This window comes from Hetaerina americana, unplaced genomic scaffold, assembly GCF_022747635.1.
Source record: "Hetaerina americana unplaced genomic scaffold, ioHetAmer1.1.p SCAF_7, whole genome shotgun sequence".
In the NCBI taxonomy this organism is placed as follows: domain Eukaryota; kingdom Metazoa; phylum Arthropoda; class Insecta; order Odonata; family Calopterygidae; genus Hetaerina; species Hetaerina americana.
This window is the reverse complement of record NW_027287316.1, coordinates 38,326,761-38,350,582: the sequence shown is the minus strand read 5'-3', so window position 1 is coordinate 38,350,582 and position 23,822 is coordinate 38,326,761. Positions and strand designations below refer to the sequence as shown.

The following is a 23,822-nucleotide window of genomic DNA, read 5'->3' as shown; positions in this document are numbered from 1 at the left end:
TAATCAGTAATTGTGGCTCTTCCTTCTTTCAACTATAAAATTCACTTGGAGTATAATAATTAGCATTCAATAGCAAATCCTGCTGTCTTTAAAGTTATTTCTGAGAGTTAGAATCGAGCACAAGCATGTGGAATAATAATGAAAATAGTCATGAAAACCAGAAATGGTGAAGTTATTCCTATGGTTTTACAACATCCTTTACTCAAGTCCCAGAGTTTTCCATTTATACCTTATACACCATTTTTTTACATCCTCAGACTATATTATGCATAGGCACAGATTTAGGGACAGTGCAATAATTCACACAGTTTCCCAGGAGTAGATGCCCATTCATATCATAATTTAGTACCATTAAAGTATAATGACAGATTCAAGAGAATGAAACAGGGAAGATGGTTAAGGAAATGGAATGCATGCATGCATGCATGGAATGCATGTATTGACTGGGATGGTAAGAAAGGCCACCAGCGGCCGTAGAGAAAACTATGAGTGAGAAAAAGGAGATGGCTACAACTGGAGAAAAATGGGAACATATCAAAATAGTGATATTGAAAGCCACAAATGAAACAATCTATAGGAATAGTACATAGGAAAGGGACAAAGAAACCATGGATTATAGATAAGATGATTAGAATGATAGATGTGAGAAGGAAATGGAAGAATGTAAATACAAAGTTAGGTAGAAGGAAATTTAAAGAGTTAAATAATATACTGAGGCAGGTAGCAAATACTTGTAAAGCAAAAGAAGTGTGGTGGAAGATGCGGTGTGTGAATATGAAAAGTTTACAAGGGAAGGTGAAATTGGTGTGCTGTACAGGAAGGTGAAAGCACTGTCAGGAAGTAAGAAGGGTCAATCCATGCAAACAATCAAAGATAATTCAGAAAAATTATTAATTGAACCAGAGAAGATTTAAGAGAGATGGAAGGGATAAATAGAGGAACTATATGGTGAAGGCATATGGCCAGCAAGCTTAGCAATAGAAAAAGAATATGAGGTAGATAAGGACAGCGTAGGTCCAGGATTACTTTATGGCAAGATAGAAAGGGGAAATAATCAAATAAGGAGGCCGTGTGAGTAAACAATATTCCCACAGAACTACATATGGTTTTCTTGGGTAGGGTTGTTTCCTATCCCAAAAAAAGGAAAAGACAGCCATATGTGAGAACTATGGAACAATATGTGTTTGATTTCATTTGCAGCGGAAGTAGTTCCCAGGGTCATCAGTAGGAGGATAGAGAGGCGGGTAAATGATCACCTAGGGGATGATCCATTTGGGTTCAGAAAGATAACAGGTGTGCATGTGCCCATAGCAGGAATGGCCAATAATAGATAGGAATATAAAGTAAAATCAGAAGGAATTTTTTGTTCAGTGGATTTTGAGAATGCATTCAGTAGATTAAATTGGGAAGAATCAATGAATGTATGGCATAAAATTGGAGTAGATTGGAGGGATAGGAGACTTATCTGTATCTTATTCAGGAATTTTTCTCGGGTTTCCAACCGGGTCAGGTTTCGGAGTACCGACGTTTCGATGGCTAACTCTGCCATCGTCTTCAGGGTTGAAGTGCAGAGCATGGAAATTGCCGGGTATTTATACATGTTGCGTGGGTCAGGTGTGGCCTGATTGGTCGGATGAGTTTCTTCGGCCAGCTCCGGTCCGCGGGCCGAAGAAACTCATCCGACCAATCAGGCCACACCTGACCCACGCAACATGTATAAATACCCGGCAATTTCCATGCTCTGCACTTCAACCCTGAAGACGATGGCAGAGTTAGCCATCGAAACGTCGGTACTCCGAAACCTGACCCGGTTGGAAACCCGAGAAAAATTCCTGAATACTATTCGCCGGGAAAGCCTGAGATCCTTCATTATCTGTATCTTATCACCTGTACCTTTCAATGCATATTCATTTAAGCAAGATAATAGGTGTACATGTGGATTGGAGGTTTTTGAAACGTGGGTGTGGAAAAAGATGTAAATGGTGCAATGGACATAAATGATGACAAGCAAGGGAGTTCTGTGCATGGTGGGGAGGAGAGGGGATTGTTGAGAAAAATCCAAAGGAGGCAGGAAAGATGGATGCAGAACAGTTTTTTCAGGGATTTTGGATAGATTGAAGGGAGGAAGAACATATTGGGAATTGAAGAGGGTCTTATTGTTGGGTTGTATGTCAGGTTGTATTTTGTAAAGAGATGTAAGGGAAATCAAAAAAGTATTATTGCATAGTTCATGTCTGTCAAAAACCTATCTTAGTTGGTGAAATACCAATAATAAATAATACTAGCCTTATCCTCTCCCTGGGTCATCTTTGGCATAAAAACTATTGCTGTATATCATGCCTGCTTTCAATGGTTGAGTGTGGCATATATTATTTAAAATGTATAACTTTGGGCTGAAGTGCACTGATAATTTATAATACATATATTAAAAGAGTTATGTGTAGACAGTAATATTTCATGGTTAATATTTTAACTCTAATGAAATTAATTAATACATTTTTGATTCAGGATGCTGTAATAAATATTCCTGATCTGCCAATTCAATCTCCTCGTGTGTCAGCATGGATTCATTCCACTGTCATTTCAGTCCTCTCCTTTATTGCCTGCATTCATGGCCTGACTGACCTGAAAACATTGGTCTCTGAGGTAAAGACGTTCTTCTAAGATCTTTGATATTGATAGGTGCAAGTTTGAGAAAGAAGAGTCTAATGGAAGTGGGAGGGTATCTTCTAGTGGGCGAGATTCAAATGTGGGTCCAAGCATACTCCGAGGAGCCAAATGCACACCACTTCAAGGGTTTATAGAGCTTTAGTGGTGTGTTTTAACTAACGCCTGGTTCAAACTTCATCATGGGCATAAGTATAGTTGGAAGATGCCTGGAGAAACAGGTAGGTATCAGTTATATCATTATACGAGGGTCATCCGGAAAGTAGTACCCGTTCGTGCCGCATGAAGTGCTGACGACGCGAGTAGCCGCTGGACGAGGTCAGATAGCTTCAGTGGCTTGTCTGCCTTCTCTGAGCCAAGTTGCGTGACGCTAGCATTGTCTGTGTTGTTTCTGTGATTGTTTACAATGTTTAAAAAAATTGAGAACGCCGCCAGTTGTGAAGTGAGGGCAGTGATTAAATTCCTCAATGCAAGAAACGTTCGCCCATGTGATATTCATCGCCAATTAAAGGAGGTGTATGGAGACAATGTAATGGACGAGTCGTCTGTTCGGCGGTGGTGTCGCAACTTCAACATGGGGAGGGGGAACACACACGACGATGAGCGTTCGGGGAGACCGTCTGTCATTACAGACCAACTGGTGAGCTCAGTTGACGAATTCGTGAGGAACGATCGGCGCGTCACAATTGATGACATCTGTGAGCATTTTCCCAATGTTTCTCGAACAATTGTTCATGAAATTGTTAAACACCATCTGCATTATGCAAAAATTTGTGCAAGATGGGTCCCTCGCGTATCTCAATGAGCTGGCGGCGAAGGACTATGCAGCAGGAATACAGAAACTTGTCACACGTTATGACAAATGCCTTAATTTGCTTGGAGATTATGTTGAGAAGTAGTTTAAAGTATCCTCTTTCAAATAAAATTTTTTATGTTTGTTAATATTTACTTTTGTGTCTTTATTTCACGAACGGGTACTACTTTCCGGATGACCCTCGTATTATGGTTCAACAAAGATTTAGAAATGGAATAATTAATTCTCACAGATTCTCGTGTGCAAATTCAGAACTACCTTGTTATCATGCAGTGCAATTTAAAATTCAAAAGGATTAGGAAGTATAATAGAATTAGCTAATGTGAAATCTTTAAGGTTTCATTGGAGTAAAAAGGAAAGAGTACCCAGGAAATTTTAAATATCCAAATGAGGATAGGCCAGGGAAAAGCGGGTGGTCTTTAAGAATGGGATAGGAAGAGCAGAGAAGGAAATAATAGCAGTAGTAGCAATATTGAGAATTATGAAACTATACGTCATGGAAAAGATGCTTAAGAGGATGGATGAAAGAAGAAAATGGAATAATGTAAATATGCAAATGGGATAAGAATGTACAGAGAACCAAATAGTAAACCAAGGTGTAAGAGACTAATAAAACAAGGAAATGTGGTGGAAAGATCAGTGTAATAATATGGAGAAATTTCAGAAGCATGAGCAGGGGAAGTGATATAATAATAATAATAATAATAATAATATTTTATTCATCCAAGAGACACTGTGCATAGTAGCTCTAGCAAGTGTATAGGACATGTCATGGTTTACAAAAAATAGAAAGTATTACAAGAAACAAGTGTTACAAGGATAAAAGGAAGGAATGAACATTTATGAATTAGGTCTCAGGTATTCTTTGATGCTGTAAAAACACTTATCAGAGAGGTATTCTCGGACCATTTTCTTGAATACTGGTTCACGCTCTTCTTTTTTAATACATATAGGTAGGTTATTATATAATTTTATACACATTGATTTAGGACCATTTGCAGCCATGGTTAAGTTTGTTGATTTTACATGCAGGTTGTTGCATTGTCTTGTATTGTACAGGTGAATGCTATTGTTCGTTTCAAAATCTGCACTATAATTTTTAACAAGCATTATAGATTGATAGATATATACACAGGGAGCAGTTAACAATTTTAACTTTCTAAAGAGAGGTCGACAGTGTGCATAATAATTTTCATTGCACATAATTCTCACCATCTTTTTCTGTATCTTTAGAACACTGAGAAGGTGAGAGGGCAGTCCCCACAATACAATTCCATAAGAAATTCTTGAATGAAATGATCCATAGTACAACATAATCAACACATTTTGACTTACAGTGTGTCTTATTATGGAGAGTAAGTAGTACACAGAATTTAACTTTTTAATTAAGTTCAAAACGTGGAAATTCCATTTGAGGTTACAGTCTACATGAAGTCCTAGGAACTTAAAATTACTTACAAAATTTAAATTACTACCATATGTTGAAAAAGAGTTATCAATTGTGCTGTGCAGAGATGAGAAGACCACTGCATGAGTTTTTTCAACATTGAGAACCAGATTATTACATTTGCACCATGTAGACATAGTTTTCGTCAGAAGATCACCAGCCACAGCCAGATCCCATAAATTTTTACTGGGTGTCATTGCACTCACATCGTCAGCATAAATAACACATTTTTTAGAACCATTTAACTGCAGCTGCCCAGGAAGATCATTAATAAAAATTAGAAAGAGTATAGGTCCAAGCACTGACCCCTGTGGTACCCCTCTGTTGACCTCCAGGGGGGTGGAGAGGTAAATTTCTCCATCATTTTTGTAGGCCACCCTTTGTTGCCGATTTGCAAGATAGGACTTTAGCCAGCTCAGTGCTACTCCCCTGATGCCCAATAGCTCACATTTTGATATCAACTTACTGTGGTCTACAGTATCAAATGCTTTGCTCAGATCATAGAAAATTCCCAAAACCTTACATTTAGAGTCAATCTCTTGAATTATATAATTGATAGCTTCAAAAAGAGCAAGATTAGTTGACTTTCCCTTGCGGAAGCCAAACTGGTTGTCTGATAGCACATTTTGGCTTTCAAGATAATCAACCAGTCTTTTGCAGAAAACACACTCGAGAATTTTACCAAATTGTGAAATGATAGATATTGGTCTATAGTTTTTTAAATCGTTTCGATCCCCTTTGTTCTTATAAATTGGTAAAACCTTAGCCATTTTAAGGGAATTCGGGTAAATGCCCTCAGCCAAGGACTGGTTCACCAGCATTAGCAGTGGTGCTAGAATGAGATCTCCACAGTCTTTTAATAACTTTCCAGTCACACCATCAATGTCAGCAGAGTGTTTTTTCCCTATCTTATTGAGATAATAGCATAATTCACTCACATCACAGGGTTTAAGATACATTGATGTATAAGTTGCATTATTGATTGACATGGGCCCTGAAGGCACAGGATGTGGGGAATTAGGTAGAGACAAAAAAGCTTTATTAAAAGCATTGGATATTTTACCTGGTTCCGTGATTAAGTTGCCAATGTTATCATTTACCTGGAGAGGCAAAACCATGGAATTTAAGTTGCTGTTGCTTTTTATGATTTCCCATGCTACTTTTGAGAAATTAGAGGCATTCCTAATCCGCCTATCATTATACTCCTTTTTTGCCTGCTTTATTAAATACCTGAACTCTCTTTTTTGCTGGGAGTAAAGCTGGTATGTTGTGCTGTCACTAGAAGATTCAATCTGTAAGTACATAGTTTTCAATTTTTTTGACATACTGCCGATTTCGGGTGTAAGCCAGCTTTTCTTATTACCTCTCCTAATTTTAACTGGCTCGTAAGGAAAAGCAAGGTTTAGGTAATGTATGAAGTAACTGTAGAAGACTTCGAAATTTTCATTAACATTGGCCAACTGAAATGACCCCACCCAGTTGTGCTGGTTAAGCAACACCCGAAAATAGTTAACATTCGACTCACTGAAGTACCTCTGGTATTTAAAGGCCCTGGATGATGATGATGAAGCATTTTTACACAAATAAAAAGTAGACAAAATCACGGAGTGATCTGACACTGCAGGATCAAATACTTTGGTTTCAGTACTGCTTTCAGGATAATCTGTGAAGACATTGTCTAACAGAGTTTTACTCTTTGCTGTTATCCTGGTAGGGGAACTTACTAGTGGTTTCATGTTATATGTGTCAAAAACTTGCAATAGTTGTCTTTGATCTTTACCATCAACCATCAGGTTGCAATTGAGGTCCCCAGTAAGTATAATTGAGGGTCTGGACGAATGATTAGTTATATTATACAATAAATTCTCGAGTTTTTCGAGAAATGACACATAGCAAGCCAGGGGAGACCTATAAATAACCAGGACAACCAAAGCATGGTCAGCCATTGTAAGCCTTACAGCCGAGCATTCAAACGTTAATTCATCATTGAGTTTACTTATGTTACGTGAAATAGAATTAAAAACTAGGCTATCTTTGACAAAAATAACAACACCACCATGTTGATGATTTTGACGGCAGAAAGCGTCACCAATTACATAACCTGGGATTGATACAGTCACGTCTTTTAGCCAATGTTCACAGATACAGATTATGTCAGGTTTTTCACTTGTAGTCACAGCTTCAAGACCCACAAGTTTGTTACTTAAGCACTGAATATTTAGCACTAAGATTTTTAACTCAGATCCACTTTTACATGAAACAGGTCGGTCTTTCGTCACGGTTAACCTTTTGGTGGGTTCGCCGAAATTTTCCGGGTATAGTCACTGGTTCGTGGAGTCTTTTTTCATAGAGTTCGTTTGTCTCCGTGTGACCATTCCGGTCTGGATACCTACAGTATCATATGACGTTTGATTAGGAGCAACTACCACATCTGTGTCCATCGCAGGTGAGGAGGGTAGACTAAACCTTTTCGATGGGAAGAATTTTCCTATCTTCACTCCCTGGGGCCAGATTTCACATTTAAATAAATCTTCTCGTAAATTCAGTGGTGCGTCTACTTTAAAGGAACGAAAATCCTCACCAGCATATAAGTTTTCACAAACAAAATCACTATTAGGAAATTTCTTTTGAAGATATCTAGTGATATCATCGGTAGTTGTAGCTAATTCTACTCGTCCCACGTAGAGAAGGGACCGCCGGGTGACACCGGAAAAGTTTTGCTGGTCACTTGAGCATGCACCGCTGCCGAACACGACCTTGTGTTTACGTTTTTTGCTTTTCACATAGCTCACCTTAGCGTAGCCATTATTGTCCGTAGTATCTTCTACAGATGACAATTTGGGAAGATGGGGTGATGGCGACGGACATGGAGAAGCTTCTGAACTCTGAACAGGATTTGTTGCGCTGTGACTCACGACTACTCCTTCCATCTTGGCGATCACGTCGTCAGGAACAAAAGTTGCAGCTGGCGAATCAGAATGTTGAATTTTCAGTTCGTTAGCCTTCCCTTCTTTGATTGACTTAAATGAAACTTTTTTCTGACCGATTATGTCGGGTCTTCGTGCACTTTTCAAATTGCTGAATTTATATAAAATGGTAAGAGAATTTTAAGTATGCAGCTTGGGAAAACCTAAATGTACCATAAGAGATGAGATAGGGAGGTTATTTATAGAGCCAGAAGAGATTCAGGGATGGTGGATAATACATTGAAGAGCTTTATGGTAAAGATATTAGGCAGTCCAGTTTAAAAACAGAAAGAGAAGGTGTCTTGGACAGGGATGGCATGGGTCCAGGAATACTAGATTGTGAGACAGAAAAAGTACTTAGGCAGGTGAAGTCAAAAAAGGTAGTAGGGATAGATGATATCTCTGCAGAAACACTAAGAGTTTCAGAAAAAATGGAAGGAAGGAATTCTTTGAACTTATGCACTGTATTCATGAGGAAGTAATATTACCAGAAGATTTCCTTAGGTCATTCTGACCTCGATAAAGTGCAACAAGGATGTGAGGACTATAGGATAGTCAGTTTTACTTGACATACAGAAAAGGTAGCTAAGAATCATCAACATAAGGCTACAAAATAGTGCAAACGACTACCTAGATAAAGATCATTTTGTTTTTAGAAACTGGAGGAATGCATGATGTGATTGCTAAGATGAAAACATCAGTATAAAAGAATATAGAATATAATCAGGATGTCTTCGTGTGTTATGTTAATTTTGAGAAGGCATTGGACTATTAGAGTGGACAATGGAGATATTGCAGAATTTAGGAATAGAACGGAGGTACAAGTGACTTATTTGAAAATTTTACTTGATTCATATGGCACATATAGTATAAGGGTAGCAAAAAGGACAGGAATGGGCAGGCTAGAATATTATTGCAGGTTACTTTATTAGTTTTCAACATATATGCTGGGAAAATGATAAGAATAGTATGGGGAGGGTATTTGCTGGGAATAAAGTGGGCAGTGAAATGATATAAGTCACTTAGGTTTGTAGATGACCAAGCAAGTTAGCCAACCAAGGGATGGCATAATTATTGAGTGCTTTACTGGAACATTACAAGAGGTTCGTGATGAGGAATAACCCCAAGAAAACCAAGGCAATGAGATTCTCAAGGAATAGGAAACCTAAGTTAAACAAAAAATTGGAAGGAATAAACTAGAGTAGGTGGAGCAGCTCAGTATTTGGTAAGTATTTTCAAGAAAAAGGGGTATAGTAGTAGGGGCATTGGGAGATGCATTGCAAGAGTTGTTTTCAAGGGGAATAGGATTAACTATAGGTACTTCTGAGTAAAAATGTGAAAAATGATTAGTAATGACTTTTAATAAGTGCTCGATAGTTACTGATTTAGAAATGTGATACCTGGTCTTTGAGAAAAGAAGACAATCATTGATTGGAGTCTTTTGGTGTGGGTGAGGTAGAAATAGCAAAAATAAGTTGGGCTGAGAAGAAGACAAACACTGAGGTTTTATACTTGGTTGGTAAAGAGAGGAAGTACTCGACGAAATCTAAAAATGGGAGAGAAATTGGATGGAGGAACTATTGAAAAGTAGTGAGATTATGAAGATCATGATAGAATGGAGGACATTGGGAAAGCAGGGTAGAGGAGAGAAGAGAGTGAGTTTTTTAGACAACAAGAAGGCTGGCAGATGTTATGAAGAAATGAAAAAAGAAATAAAGTAAGGCAAAGGAAGGAGTTGTCACTATATTTAGAAGTAAATACGTGTTCATCAGGTAGCTGTTAGAAACCTACCCTTAAATAGGTATAATACCTTGAATAAAAATTAAGTGAACCATTTTCAATTTTCATTTGGTCGTTATACATACTATTTGTATACTTTTTAAGTAATTAAATGCTTGATAATCTCAAATTATTAGATAAACCCTACATTGCATAAAATGTTCTTGAAAATTCACTAGTGAAGTAACTTTCCAAATTCAATCTGCATAAACCATATTTAATGTTAAAAGAAAGCATTTGTATTAAAGTTCTCGTAAAAATTGAGTAAATAAAAAAGGAAAATTAAAGTACCTAGCTTTTGGAGATGAAAAAATGGACAGATTGTTTTCTGTGGACTATGTAATCACTGCAAGCCGAAATTGTTGCATTTCTACAAATGTATGAAATTTTAGAACTATAGGCGGAACATTAAAAGTGAAGCCGCATGGCAGTGGACTATTAAAGAATTTAGTTTGCAGTGATCATTCACTCTCATTGATACCAGCTGAATAGTTCCAACACATCAGCCTGTAATCAGAATGTGTAATGAGCTAAAAGTTCAATTTTAAGGGTGGTGAATGAATGAAATGGTAATATTTCCTGACTCCAAAAATGTCCTCACCTTTTTATGTCCATTTTTATGCACACTTTATTAGGTCACACCAAAGTATGCTTTTTTGAACAAATCCTAAATTTTTTTAATCTGAATGGAAAAATCATTTACATAGATATCACTGAATATAAGTTTAATGAAATTTGAATTTTATTCTCAAAATTCATTCTTTTTTTTTTAGGTAGTCAGTCGAAGATCTGAGGTGGCTCCTTTCCTAATCCCTCCATTAAAAGCAAAATATACTATAGGAGACATCACTGATTTCAAGGTAAACTTTTATCAATGCACTTACACTGATTATTTATATGTACCCCCATGTCTGCTGATTTTTGTATTCCTGTAGAAAAATAATAGAAATATCTTAGTAATCCTGTGGTGTCTTAGATGGTAGAATAAAAAAATGTATATGAAAGCAGACTCTTGCTTGTCGTTTCAAAATTTTTCTCCTATTTTTCTATATAATTGTTCATTAATTTTTAATTGATGAACAATTATATTAACAATTTTTAATTAATTTAAATTAATAATTTTACTTGCGGCATACCAATTTGCCATATTCCAAGAAACTGCAGGAGATGCTGCAGTGGTAACTTTTGACTGGGATCCAGGTTTGATTTCCGGTCTTTGGGAATGATTTTTACACTTTGAAATTGTTGCATCATTTGCCATCGTTTCCGTAGGATCTCTATTACTTTGCTATGCTGTAATGTGATATAAGGAATTTTATTTCTATCCATAGGCCTTGGATATGTTAATAGTAAATTCTTGTGATTTTATAAAATAATTTTTCAGGTGAGTAATTTAAGGTTTCATCCAAAATAGTTTACAAGTTTCTTCTATCTCTCCAATAACACTATTCATCATTCGAGATAATTAACAGTAGATCTCATATAATGCTAAAAACATGACACTGTACACTCCAGAATTGTGTCCTGTTGGAGATTGGATGATAAAAGATTTAACCATATGAGCCAGTATCCATATTGAAAGATGATGTACTTTTACAAAGACTTTATTTTAAGATACAATGCATTTCATGACTTGACATCATTAAGTACAAATTTCATTTACATGCAGCACTGAAATATATGCTTAGGAATGAGCAAAGGGGGATGAGGGAGGATGGGATGTTGAAGGTGAGGATTGGAGTTATTTGGGCAAGGGAAAAGGTAGTTTTGCAGTGGCTATGATGTGGCAGGGGGTGGAGGGGCACGGGAAGGGTGGGTGCAATCAGGTGCAATAAAGGGTTTTGTTTTTCTCCTCAAAGTTCATTTCTCAGAAAGGAGTGAGGAGGGTTGTGGGTACAATGGCTCATTACAGAGAATCATTTTGGGGCCTACTCAATGCCTCCTTATCTGAACTTGCTCAAGAGCGCCCATTTTTAATCCTTAAGGGAGGATATGCTGTATTTCGGGGAAAAAATTGTGATTTTAGTGTTTTGCAAATAGGAAATTGAAATTCTGATTTTTGTGAATCCAATCTTGTCCTTTGGCTTGTGTCTCAAACTTTCTCCATGCCTGACCGACATAAGAGATGTTGTACCTGATGATGCCGTGAATTGGTGAAATGCATTGTCTAAATTTTCTATTGACTTCATTTCAAACAAAATTTCCCCAAAAATCCCCGTAAAAAACAAACACTAATGAAAAATTGCAGTGATGAATGTAAACTGTGATCACAGGTTTTCTTGCAATTTTAAAACTTGGGTGATAGTTTTTGCATGTTCATGACACATGCAGGATGTCTTGGTGAAAACTGTCCATTCTCAGACCAAGTAAACTGTTTTCACTTGTTCTCTTCTCTGCCATAAACAATTAGGTAGTAGTTATGACAAGTGTATCAAGAGCACTTATTATACATACATTCTAATTAAAAAAAGACACACAAAACTTTAGATATGATGCCAGCAAATTAACTTTCATTGTTAGGCGTCAAGTGATTGAACCAGATTTATCATCAGCAATTTATAGCATGATTTATATTTTTCATCTTTTTAGGAAGATGTGTTCTTCAACCATGTCCTTGTCAGAAGATGTCTTACAAATGCATGCTTTGATAACAGGAAGATAAGAATTGAAAATACAGTGGGCATATCTGCAGTAATGCCTGAAATTGAATAACCATTCAAATAATTGTTTCTGAAGACCTTATTCTATCATTTTGAGTGTTTTTAAAAATTCACTTTGGTCCGTAAGTGACAAGATTTCCAAGGCAAATAAGCAGAATGTACAGAGTAATGTATTGTTTCGTTTTGATCAGTATCAATTAAAAGAAACAAAATCAAAGTTGTCAACCTAAAGTCCTGTTTCATTGGTGAGGATAGAGCTCAAGGTATATCAAGCCCTATAGCATGGGCAAACCACAAATTCAGGGTAGGGGCAATTCACCTGGATATGTCACAGTAAATGATTTTTTAATAAATAGATGTGAACGATAAGCCATTAATATATGTCATCAAAACAAAATTTTAAAATATGAATAAACATTATGAGCATTATTAAACATGGAAAAATATTTTCACCATATTAATACAATTAGGTAAATAGGAAGATAAAATAAATAAGGAAATGGGAGAGGGTTAACACAGAGTTACGTAAAATTAAAATTAAGTACATATAGTTGAATTAACAACTGAGGCGGGAAACTATTTGGGTGCAAGGGGCATGGTGGAAGACACAGTATGAGGATATGGAAAGTTTGCAAGTACTTAGAAAGAGGATGTTTATGTCAAAGTTCTCAACTAAGGTGTAATGAAATGATCAGTGAAAGCTTTGATATGAATCATGGTTATGATAAACAAATTTGCACTTTTCCACGGATTTATTTTATTTTAAATCTGTGGAAAAGTGCAAATTTGTTTCTCATAATGATGAACTTCCACTTCATCTCACCTGAATCTGTTGAATATATGAATCATGGTGTTATGTCATGCAAACTGAGTTGTTGAGAAGAGAATATAGGCATATAGACAGAAGGCTCTTGAGATGTGAGTGTGAAGAAGAATGGAACCTAAAATGGATGGAAAACAAATGATGAAATTATAGGCATAGGGGAAGAGAGAAATTGGAAGAAAGACCGATTTTGGAAGAAGGGGGAATAAAATCCTTCTAGCAATATTTTTGGATTCCAAAATTCAGAATCAGTATGCAGTGGGCATATGCCCACCACTTCTTTTAGATACCTTTTCTCCCAAGAGTATATAATTATCTACTACAGGATACACTGTAGTCTTAAAATGAGTACAAGTCGTTTCCAATTGAACATAGTTTTCAACTAATTTTTTAGGAGAAAAGGTTACTTTAAAACGTACCTTTGAGCAGTAACCAGTCAACTATAACTTATAGTAACTCATGCTGAATTGAAGAAATCCCCAAGATAGTGAATGCTGCTATCATAAGGCATAACTACAGGGTCTCTAGGGGCAAGGCAACTACTGTCCTAAGGTACTGGGATAGAAAACCGTTTTGACTCACAGCTCTTACAAAACAGTTGAATAGTTTAGAATGCCTCAACCTACCCACTGGAGTTGTTTTCCAGTGGTTTCAAGGCAATATGTGGCTTGCTGACACCCAAAACACTCCAGGAAAAGGGAAATATGTTCAAATTGAGTAGTTACAGGCTTGATGTGGTGGAAATCAAACATAATAAATAGCCAATAGTAGCACTGTTCCACTGGATAAAATTTAGACCTAATGATGATATAATACATCGAAACCCAATCGTATAAAAATGTATCCAGAGGAAAAGTGCTAATATCAGTTATTCATGGGGTATATATCATCCAACAAAAATGTGACATGTGACATGGGTACAAGAAATAAATTGTGTAATACTTAATTATGTTGTTCTATGTTGGCATATGGCTAACCATTATGCATAATTAATTATTGTAATTATTATCTGAACAGATAGTAGTGGTCATCAAGTCAAGGTCATATGAATGTGTGATATTCAGAGCATTTTTAATAGTAATCACTCAACCCTTATACTATCCTCTCTCTTTAGAATCGATTTTGTCCCAAATAGATTTATTTTGAAATAATTCTGTATCAATTCAATAGCATAAGCCTTTCAGAATACTAAAATAAAGGGTTTCTGAATTAAGTAGTGCTATTTACTTAGTCTTTTGGATTTTGATTCTAATCTCATGATTATACTATGGTAGAATTTAAAATTTACAGCAACTAAGACTAGGATTTAAAATATACTCTTTCAAAACTTTTTGGTAAACTATTGCAATTTATTGATTGATGAAAAGCATTCATAAACCACAGTTCAGAAATCACATGACCAGGGATTCACTACGTTAACATTATTACCAAAGGTGTGGCAATAGAAACCGAAAATCTCTTTTATACTCAATAAGAAAGGGATGGGCGGAAAAAGAGGGGGATGAAGTGGGGAGGAAAATAAGAAAGAGTTCAATTATGTAACTGCTGTAAGGATTGGGGAAAAGGTGGGATACAAGTCCCTGTAGTCCGAATTGTAAAGTTTCTGGCAAAATTGATATTAGGTTGACAATTATTTTTAAAAGCCCTAAAACCTTCTTTAGTCATAACATTAAAATGCTGCATAACCTATCTTACAATCACCAAAATTAAGAGCATTAATTTCACTTTTCTTCTTGGAATCCATACTATCTTTACATGTAACGAACATTTTATTTAAGGCCATTTTAATTTTTTAATAATAGTTAATTGTAAAGGCATCGGTGATCCCACAGTTTTGATATAAGTTTTTACTCACTGGCAAATAAGATTTGCATATCTACACTGAACAATATACTTCTCTAAGCTTGTGAATTAACTCTGTTGAATTTAGCTGGTGCTAATCAATAACATCATAAATTTCCTTTCAAAGTTTTTTTATGTAGTCATTTTTAAAATAATTAATACTCTCTCATTTGAACCTGGAACTTGTACCAACAGCTATTGTTGCATAAATTCATTTTCTTTAGTGCATTACAATGAATTCAAAATTTGAATACCCATTATTTTTTTAATTTAATTTTCCCAGTTTTGTATGCTTGTTTATTGCATCATGGAGTTTTGCCTGGCTCATTACAAGCCAGGCAATTGCCTGGCTTGGAATTTGTGGAGATCTCATGGTAGGGTCGGGTCACCCAAATCATTTGTGTTGAAGGGTAGGAGCCAGATGAAATTCTGCCCACTCAGCATTTGTTCCTCAGTGAGGTGGCTACAGAGTCACGAGTACTGGCAACTGAGGGACCAAGCCAAACGGAGAGGGATTTTTGTGTGGCAATTGGGGATGAAAGATTTCTGCAATCATCCTCACACAAAATCAACCCTGTTGTATTGACAGCAGCTGGAAATAAGATGAAGGAAAGGACTGTAGCATTTATAATAAGACCTGAAATATTTGAATGGTATAGAATTTGAGGCATACAGTATAGATAAACAATTAGGAAGAATCATTGTAACCAGATAGTGGGTGAATGATAGAATATTATTAGAAGAGATGAAAGCAGATCCAATGAACATGGTTCTGATGCAGCTTTGCATTTCGATATGTATTCATAGGGAGGAAGTAGAGGATAGTGGTAGATATTACTAACTAGACAAATTTATTGCAGGTATTTCTGGAAGAAAACGATTGTGATGAAGGATTATAATGCAATGAAGGGAGAAATGGGGTGCAATTTAGCAAAAAGGAATGATCATACGGACTTTCAAATTAAGTTTTATAGGAGATATGACTTGATGATAACTAACATCTGGTTTAAATACCACATTAGGTATGCTGAGAGAATCAATCTTAGAAAATTTGGGGGGATTCAAAGAGTTCTTATTACATTCAGCAAAGATTTCAGGAGCATTGCCATCACTTCAAAGTTTCCCAAGTGTGTGCAAAGTTGTGGCAATGGATGGTAATTTAGAGTTCACAAAGAGTAGTCAAATTGAAGAGGATAAACAAGGGAAGAGGTTGAAGAAATGGAATGAAGAATCTTTAATCAGAATGAGAAGATAGGAATTCAAGGAAAGACTTGTTAACCTCCCATGTGAGGACACAGGAATGAGTTTGCTAGGAGGAGGATTCTAAAAACCAGTATACACTTGCTGAAAACAGAAAAATAGGGATGGTTAATTGGAAATAAATCATATCGCATGGATTGCAAAAGAGAGACAAGAGAAAGAATTGATATCATAGATTATAGAGGAAGGAAGCACTAAGATCTAAGTGGTTAACTAAGGGAAAAAAATTCCTAAAGGATAATGGCAGAAATAAGGCAAAATAAAAGTGGTGGAAGGAGCAGTGGGTGCAGTATGGATTTGGGCAGTTTACAGAAAGAGGGAAAAATAGGTAAACTGCAGAATAACGTGAATGCGCTGTCAGGAAGAAAGGGAAAATAGTTCACTCCACCGTGAAAAGTTTTACTGGAACTAGAAAATCGGATTGGTGCAGTAGCTAGAGTACTAGCATCCCATCCAGAAGTCCCGTGTTCGTCTCTCGGAGGTGGCAGGACATTTCAATGTTATCCCGTTCCCTACTCGGGACTGTTATTTATAGAGCAGTTCAAGTGGAGCACGCCGTCCGTCAGAGGGGATGTAAAATTCTGTGACCTCCATTGCGTGCTCGTTAATGGAGTTGACTAATGCCGACGCCCATTCACATCCAACCTGTCTCCCCCTTTTTTCCCGAAAACTCTACCTAAACTAAATTACCCTAGCAATTGATGAGGTGAATTAGTGAGGGGAGTATCATCCGAAATACTCATTTTTTTCCTGTGGTTCCAATAAGCTTCTCTGCCTGAGAGGACAAAGGAAACCGACTACTCTCGCCTGGTCACCTTATCCCAATCCTGACCTTGTCATTCATGTTGACGAAAGCCATCTTCGCCGTCAAATCCCGCCGCCCTCCTCTAACTTTGCTCCCCATCACCTCCTTCGAAACATCTCAACCCAACGGGAAACAACTGAAGTGGCGCCGCCTGCCTTCTTTCAATTAAAGCCTTCACTTTTCACCGGATTCGCTCGGGTGTGCATCGCCATCCGTGATTTGGGCAGAAAAGTTTATTTGCGTCGTCAACCATGAAGCTAAGTTTTTCTCATGATTTCGTCCACCTTGATTACACTTTAAAAAGCTATTTTGGTAGCAATTAGTGGAAATTTTAGTGAAGTGTGAGAATATTCTACGCTTAGATAAACTGAAAGAGACATGAAGTCTTGGCTTTATTAATTTTTATTTGCCTCGATGACTTTTAGGGGTCATTTAGAAGATAACTAAACAAGCGTGCTGAGCTTCCTAACCGGCGCTGTGAGATGGATGCGTAGAAATATGTAGGAGACTTCAATGAGAGGGTATCAAGGTAAGTGAAATACTTCTTTCCTTGGATTTCTAGCCAAAATTGTTTGGTGTTGCTTTCGTGTAAAGGCAATGGTGAGCGTGTGTGCATGTAGTAGACGATTACGAGGATAAGAGTCAGGAGGTGTGTGAAAATAATATTAGGGCAATAATTCTCATTTTCCGTCAGTAATAACTAATGTGTTTCACGCAGACGTCTTGTCCATTGCCCACGCCCCTTTCTTTCTTCAAACCGGCCTCCTTTAATTACATCCAGGCTTCGTATTTTTCTAAGTCAAGTTATTTCTTTAATTATTAATATTAATTTAATTGAGATCTTAATATAACTTATGCAGGCGCAGTTAGAGCCTAGGGGCTAGAGCGGTCGGCGGTTGACCGAAGGGTCCCGGCTTCGTATAACGGGGGAGGAATTTTGACGACCGCATCTAATTATCCAAGCGGTGCGATTTTATGGTCGTCGGGACCTGTAATGGGAAAGTGAATGCTGGCATATGGAAGGGAAATGCCCCCACTTCTCAATGCATAAATTTCTCACGCCGCATGACTTAAATCGGGATGAGTTCTACCCTCGCCTATCGAAACGAAATTTCGATCGGAATGTTGTTCTCTATCATCTGAGTTTTAATAATGAGCTGGATTATTCAAGTTCAGCTTTGCAATAAAATCAATTGAAAGCCTTAAGATAAGTTTCAAATTTACGTAACGGCTCTAAATTTATTCACGAAGAAGATGAAAGAAAGCATAGAAGAACGATAAATTAGCAGCTTTAGCGAGAGAATGTCTGCCTTCTTTTCATATACTTGCCGAAGGAAACGCGACGAGCCAGAAAATCGGTTGCAGATTTTTTGACAGTAGTTTTTGCGTGGCTTTTGACCGTAGACTGATAAATGGATGCAACTTTAACATTTATACGAGCACCCTGGCTCTATAGACTCAATCATAGTTGTATTTAATCGATTGCACGAAGAGAAGGGGAGCAAGTGTGCAGGGAACAGAGAGGGTACAGGGAAGGAGGAGAGGAGGGGCATTGAGGAGACAGTGAGGTATGAGGAGACAGTGAGAAGGAAGGTATATATTGGGTAGAAAAACGGAGGGAGGATATTCCAAGTAAATTGAACTCGGAGAACGACGGGTTGTGTGCTGAGAATAATGAACGTAACACGGGTGGTCATGAGTCTGTGATAGGGGTCAAGTTGAATGGCTTTGGTATCTCGAAAGAGGTTCAATGGTGAAGGAAATGACTCGATTGTAATGGAGCCATGGAGAAAGGCGAAAACATCACATTGTGGGCCTATTTAACTTAGTGGGGTTGATTTTGTACTCAAGAAATAATTCTAGTTGATTCTCGATGCCAGTTTTTGCATTCATCCTCACCGATGCCTGGTTTATGTGGGCCAATTAAATCTATTTAACACCTTGTTTCCCATAAATTTTCGAGTCACCTTGGATCCATAAGCCTATACTCATCGCTCCCTAATCGGTAGCTTTAAAATGATAATCAAAATCGTAAAATAACCAAATGAGGAGCATTGAAACAATTAAAATTAAAATAATGGATACTCACGTGTTTATTTAGGATCCAAAATGTGTATAGTTTTCATATTACATTTATGCTAAAGACATAGTACATAATAAAAGAATATTACCACAATTAAGAGCATTAATTCCACTTTTCTTCTTGGAATCCATAGCATCTTTACATGTAACGAACATTTTATTTAAGACCTTGTAGTTCTTTGTAATTTAAAAAAAAATAGTTAATCGTAAAGGCATCGTTGATCCCGCAATTTTTATACAAGTTTTTAGTCACTGACAAATAAGATCTGCCTATTTTCTCTGAAAATTATACTTCTCTAAGCTTGTGAATTAACTCTGTTGAATTTAGCTGGTGCTAATCAATAACAGCATAAATGTCCTTCAAAAGTTTTTTTTATGGTGTCGTTTTAAAAATAATAAATACTCTTTCATCCGAACCTGGAACTTGTACCAACAGCTATTATTACATAATTTATTTTCTTTGGTGCATTACAATGAATTCAAAATTTGAATACCGATTATTTCTTTTTAATTTGCCCAGTTTGGTATGCTTGTTTATTGCATCCTGGAGATTCTTCCTGGCTCATTATTTTGCGGTAGGGTCACCCAAGTCATTTTTGTTGAAGTGTAGGAGCCAGATGAAATGTTGCCCGCTCAGCATTTGTTCCTCAGTGAGGTGGCGCAGTCATTTCATTTCATTAGTGTGACTTGTTTGGGGATGGTGGCATATTAAAAATACTACTGAAAAAGGCTATAGGAACATAGGTTAAACCATATCAGGATTACGTATCCCTAGCGGTTACGATGGATGCAAATGAGTACTGGCAACTACGGGACCAAGCCAAACGGATTGGGATTTTTGTCTGGCAATAGGGGATTTTGTTTCTGCAATTAATGTTTCTCTGCTTGGCAATAAGCTGAATGACTGCACTAAACCACGTTCCATCAAATATGTAGTCGGAAATGCAAGTTGTTTTTAGCCACCATCCATAATGCAGGATAACGATCGGAAACCTCCTTCTGTAACCAATATTCTTGATAATTTATCTTAAACTTTAGTTTAAATTCAACGTCATTTTGTAGTCCAATTAATACTTCCTCTATTACTCCAACTTCCTCAATATCTACAAACGGGTTAATCACCCAGTCTGTAATTTCCAACGAAAGATGATCCTCAAATCGCTGCGTCATATTTTTAGTCAAGGTGGCTTAAATGGTCACAAAAGACATCATAATCACCTACTATATACCAGCTTGGTCTTCTAGCTTGAGGAGGCAAAGCGGCTCGCGGCGACCTATGTTGCGCTTAAATAAAAGCAGCTTGGAAATTAACAATGTCGCCACAGATTTGCCTTCATAAGGTTAGTATAATTTCCCTGCAATTGTTAATTCGTTTCATTTAACTTTACAAATAGTTCAGACAAGAAGGCAACGTCATTCGTAATTCGCTGAGAAAAGAATCTTTTTCCTCAAAAAGCTGTATGACAGTGTCAAAAATATTATATAAGCTCCATATACTTTTGATTGCCGACGAACATTTATTGTTAAATTTAAATAATGTAAATTGCCTTTTGATAGCCGACGAACTTCCGTGTGTAGTTACAAACGTTTGAAATCTGCGTCGTTCTCATAACACAACTCGCGAAAGAGTTTGAGCATAGGCTTTGATTTTGTTAACAGCTATAATTTCAATGTTTTGTTTACTAATATATACCCTGTAAGCTACCGCCAGGGTGTGTGGCAGGGAGTGAATACACACCAGAATAATTGGAACCGAACATGACCCTACCGCGGTCGAACAATGTTAATATGATCCCCTATCTGTTCTACACTTAATCTCTCTAATTTTATTAGCATGATCTCTCCTACCTTGGTGCGATGGGGATAATGATAAATGTTCAACATCGCTGCTAAAGAGACCTCCTTCCAATTTATGTAAGAGCTTCAATCTGTAAATTAACCTCGACTCCGTGAGTGATTCCCAGCCTAGCTGCTCTAATATTTTGGATACGCTACTGAGTTTATCATGAAAACGTTTTACAAATCTAGCTCTCCTACGCGGCACGCGATCCAATTCGGCAATCTATCCAACTTCGTGAGAATCCCATATACTCGTTCTTGCAGTGTATTTTAAATGAGACCTAACGAACGACAGATAACATTTCTCGTTGACCTTTTCATTGTTTTTACCAATTACTCTTCTAATAAATCCTTATTTTTTGTCAGCTTGTCCACATACTCTCCGTTTGTGTTTCACCCAGGAGAGATCGGGAGTGAGGGTAACGCCTAGGTATTTGAGTCTACATATTCCATTGCGGTATTCCCCATGCTTTTGGTGTTCGGGTGGAAATTGCCCTTCTTCCAAAAATTTATGACTACGCACTTCTTTTAGTTTAACTCAAGCGTCGCACCAGCGTTGTATGGCATTAAGGTCATCTGACAAAGCTGCTGCATCCTCAGGATCACCGTAAACTACTGCATCCGCGGAAAATAAACGTATCTTACTACGGAGTCAATGTCGTTAACGTAAAGTGGGAATAAGAGGTCAGATGACATTTCCCTGGGACGCGTCTAGTTTATCATGCGGTACTTTGTCGAAGGCTTTATTAAAACATAGAAAAATCGAGTCCATTGGAATATTGCTCTCTCCCGAAATAAGAATATCATCAACAAAAAGCGCAAGTTGTCTCTCGCAGGATCTGCCTTTCCGGAAACCGTGCTGATTTTTCATCAATAACTTCTAATTATCGAGTTGTCTTACGATCGAACTAGCAAATATATGTGCCATACCCTTGCACAAAATGGATTTGAGGGAAATAGGTCTGTAATTAATCGGTTCCTACTTATCTTTTTTTTAAATAGTGGTGCTACGTTATCCGTTTTCCAATCTCTGGGAACCTTTTGATCTACCAGCAACTTCTAAAATATTATTTCTAGATACGGCGCAATTTCCGAAGCTAGATCCTTAAATATACGAGCGGGTATTTCATCGGGCCCGGAGAATTTATTAGGCTTGATATTATTCAGCAAACGTTCTATTCCATTGTATGATATTTCAATTTTGGGCAACGGTTGGTTTGGTAAGCCATCGGGGGTATTCTGTGAGATATTAGAGATAACGCTTTGAAAGAAGGAATTTAATTAGTTAGCATTTTCCAAACTCCTGGTTACTCGTTTGCCTTTATAATTTTTGAATGAATTAATAGTCGATTTATTTCCCTTAACTTCTCTGACGTATATCCAAAATGATTTTTGATTCTCTTTCAAATTTTCCGCTAACCTTTTCCTTTTGAATTCCCTTAACGCTTTCTGGACTTGTTTAAGGGCTTGTAAAGGGGATCACTCAGTATATAAGCCACTAGATGTCGGTGAATGACACGATGAATAGCAAAAAAAATATTGGAGTATTAGATACTAGGCACCATATGATCTGGTGTTTTCCCCGCGTATCAGCTTAATGAAGTTTTCTCGGGTGAGGAGTTCCATGTTGAACGGCGTTTCGAAAGACGTGCCCTGAGGAGGATGCTCGAGTCGAGCTTGGAAAAGTCTCCATCACCTCGGGTTAGCAGTTCGAGGAGAGGTTTGTAGCAGCTCTCCTTACTATCTTTTGTTCCCTGTCAATCTCTTCATTCCCTCATGACTATTTGCACTGATATTTTCCATCACATGCTTCTCATAGTTTATCCTAGGCCTACCTCTCCTTTTATGCTTCCTTCAATTATGGTCTTAAGTAAACTATCCTGCCTCAGAGTATACCCAATCAATTTCCCCTTTTGCAAGGGTCGACCATTGACTTCTCTCCACACACCGTTCGAAAGGCAAGGTCTGTCCAAAAAGTTGTCGGACTTACTCGATTGCAAAAAAATGTATTGTCAGAACTGATACGTTTGCTCAAAACTCTTCGAAGTAGCACCCTTGTGCGGCCACACACCGCTGCCAGTGGGTTTTCCAAGCCTTGTAAGTCTTCTGGAAGACGGCGCCCGGAATGCTGCTAAGCTCCCTCAGCACTAGCTTGTTGTAACGCTTCCACCTAGCTGTGGTGACGTCCTTTCAGCACCGATTTTAGGCGGGGAAAGAGGAAATCTGGTTAGTTATTTTCTTAAAAATTTTGATCATCACTCACATGGTCGAGAAGCTCTTGGCAGATCCGCATGTGAGTTTCCTTTTGTTCGTCCGAGAGCACTGGCGGCACCAACTTCGAATGCACCTATCTCATGCCCATGTTTTCGGCCACAAGTCGATGCACATCACTTTAAGGGATGCCAAGTTCATCGGAAACCATTGGAACACTTAATCTGCGATCGCCGTCCAACAAAGCCTTCACTCTTGAAAGATTTTCGTCATTTTTTGAGGTCGAAGGGTATCCTGAACGTTCGATGACTTCATCTTCTCTACCCTCCATGAACAACTTATGCCAATCAAAAACACCCGATCTACCCATGGCGTTACCACCATAAGCTGCCCTGAGCATTTCTTGAGTTTCTTTCCCGGTTTTTCCCAGTTTCACGCAAATTTTGATGGCGTAGCGCTGTTCCGATAACCGGCTCATGTAATGAGGTCACGTTATAGAGGTTCCGCAAACGAACGATCGGCACTCCGAAAAGGGTGGGAGCCAACTGCCATCATCGACCTCCAGCCTTTCCTGAGACTTCTGTTCCTCGAACTCAACCACAGAAACCGCCGCCCGTTCGTCTGTCC

At 37.7% G+C, this 23,822-nt stretch overlaps 1 protein-coding gene across 3 annotated transcripts in view; it reads left to right on the top strand.

The window, feature by feature from the left end:
• LOC139696707 (protein EFR3 homolog B-like) overlaps positions 1-23,822 on the top strand; it is a 157,152-nt gene that overhangs the window by 128,563 nt on the left and 4,767 nt on the right. For 2 of the 3 annotated variants that reach the window (XM_071595543.1, XM_071595544.1), the window contains exons 11-13: positions 2,509-2,646; positions 10,447-10,533; positions 12,263-12,450. In XM_071595543.1, coding sequence (XP_071451644.1) covers positions 2,509-2,646; positions 10,447-10,533; positions 12,263-12,385 — 348 coding nt within the window. In that variant the 3' untranslated portion in view covers positions 12,386-12,450. Of the gene's footprint in view, positions 1-2,508; positions 2,647-10,446; positions 10,534-12,262; positions 12,451-17,488; positions 17,593-23,822 lie in introns of those variants that run through there. The other variant, XR_011702639.1, reaches the window with a different exon arrangement.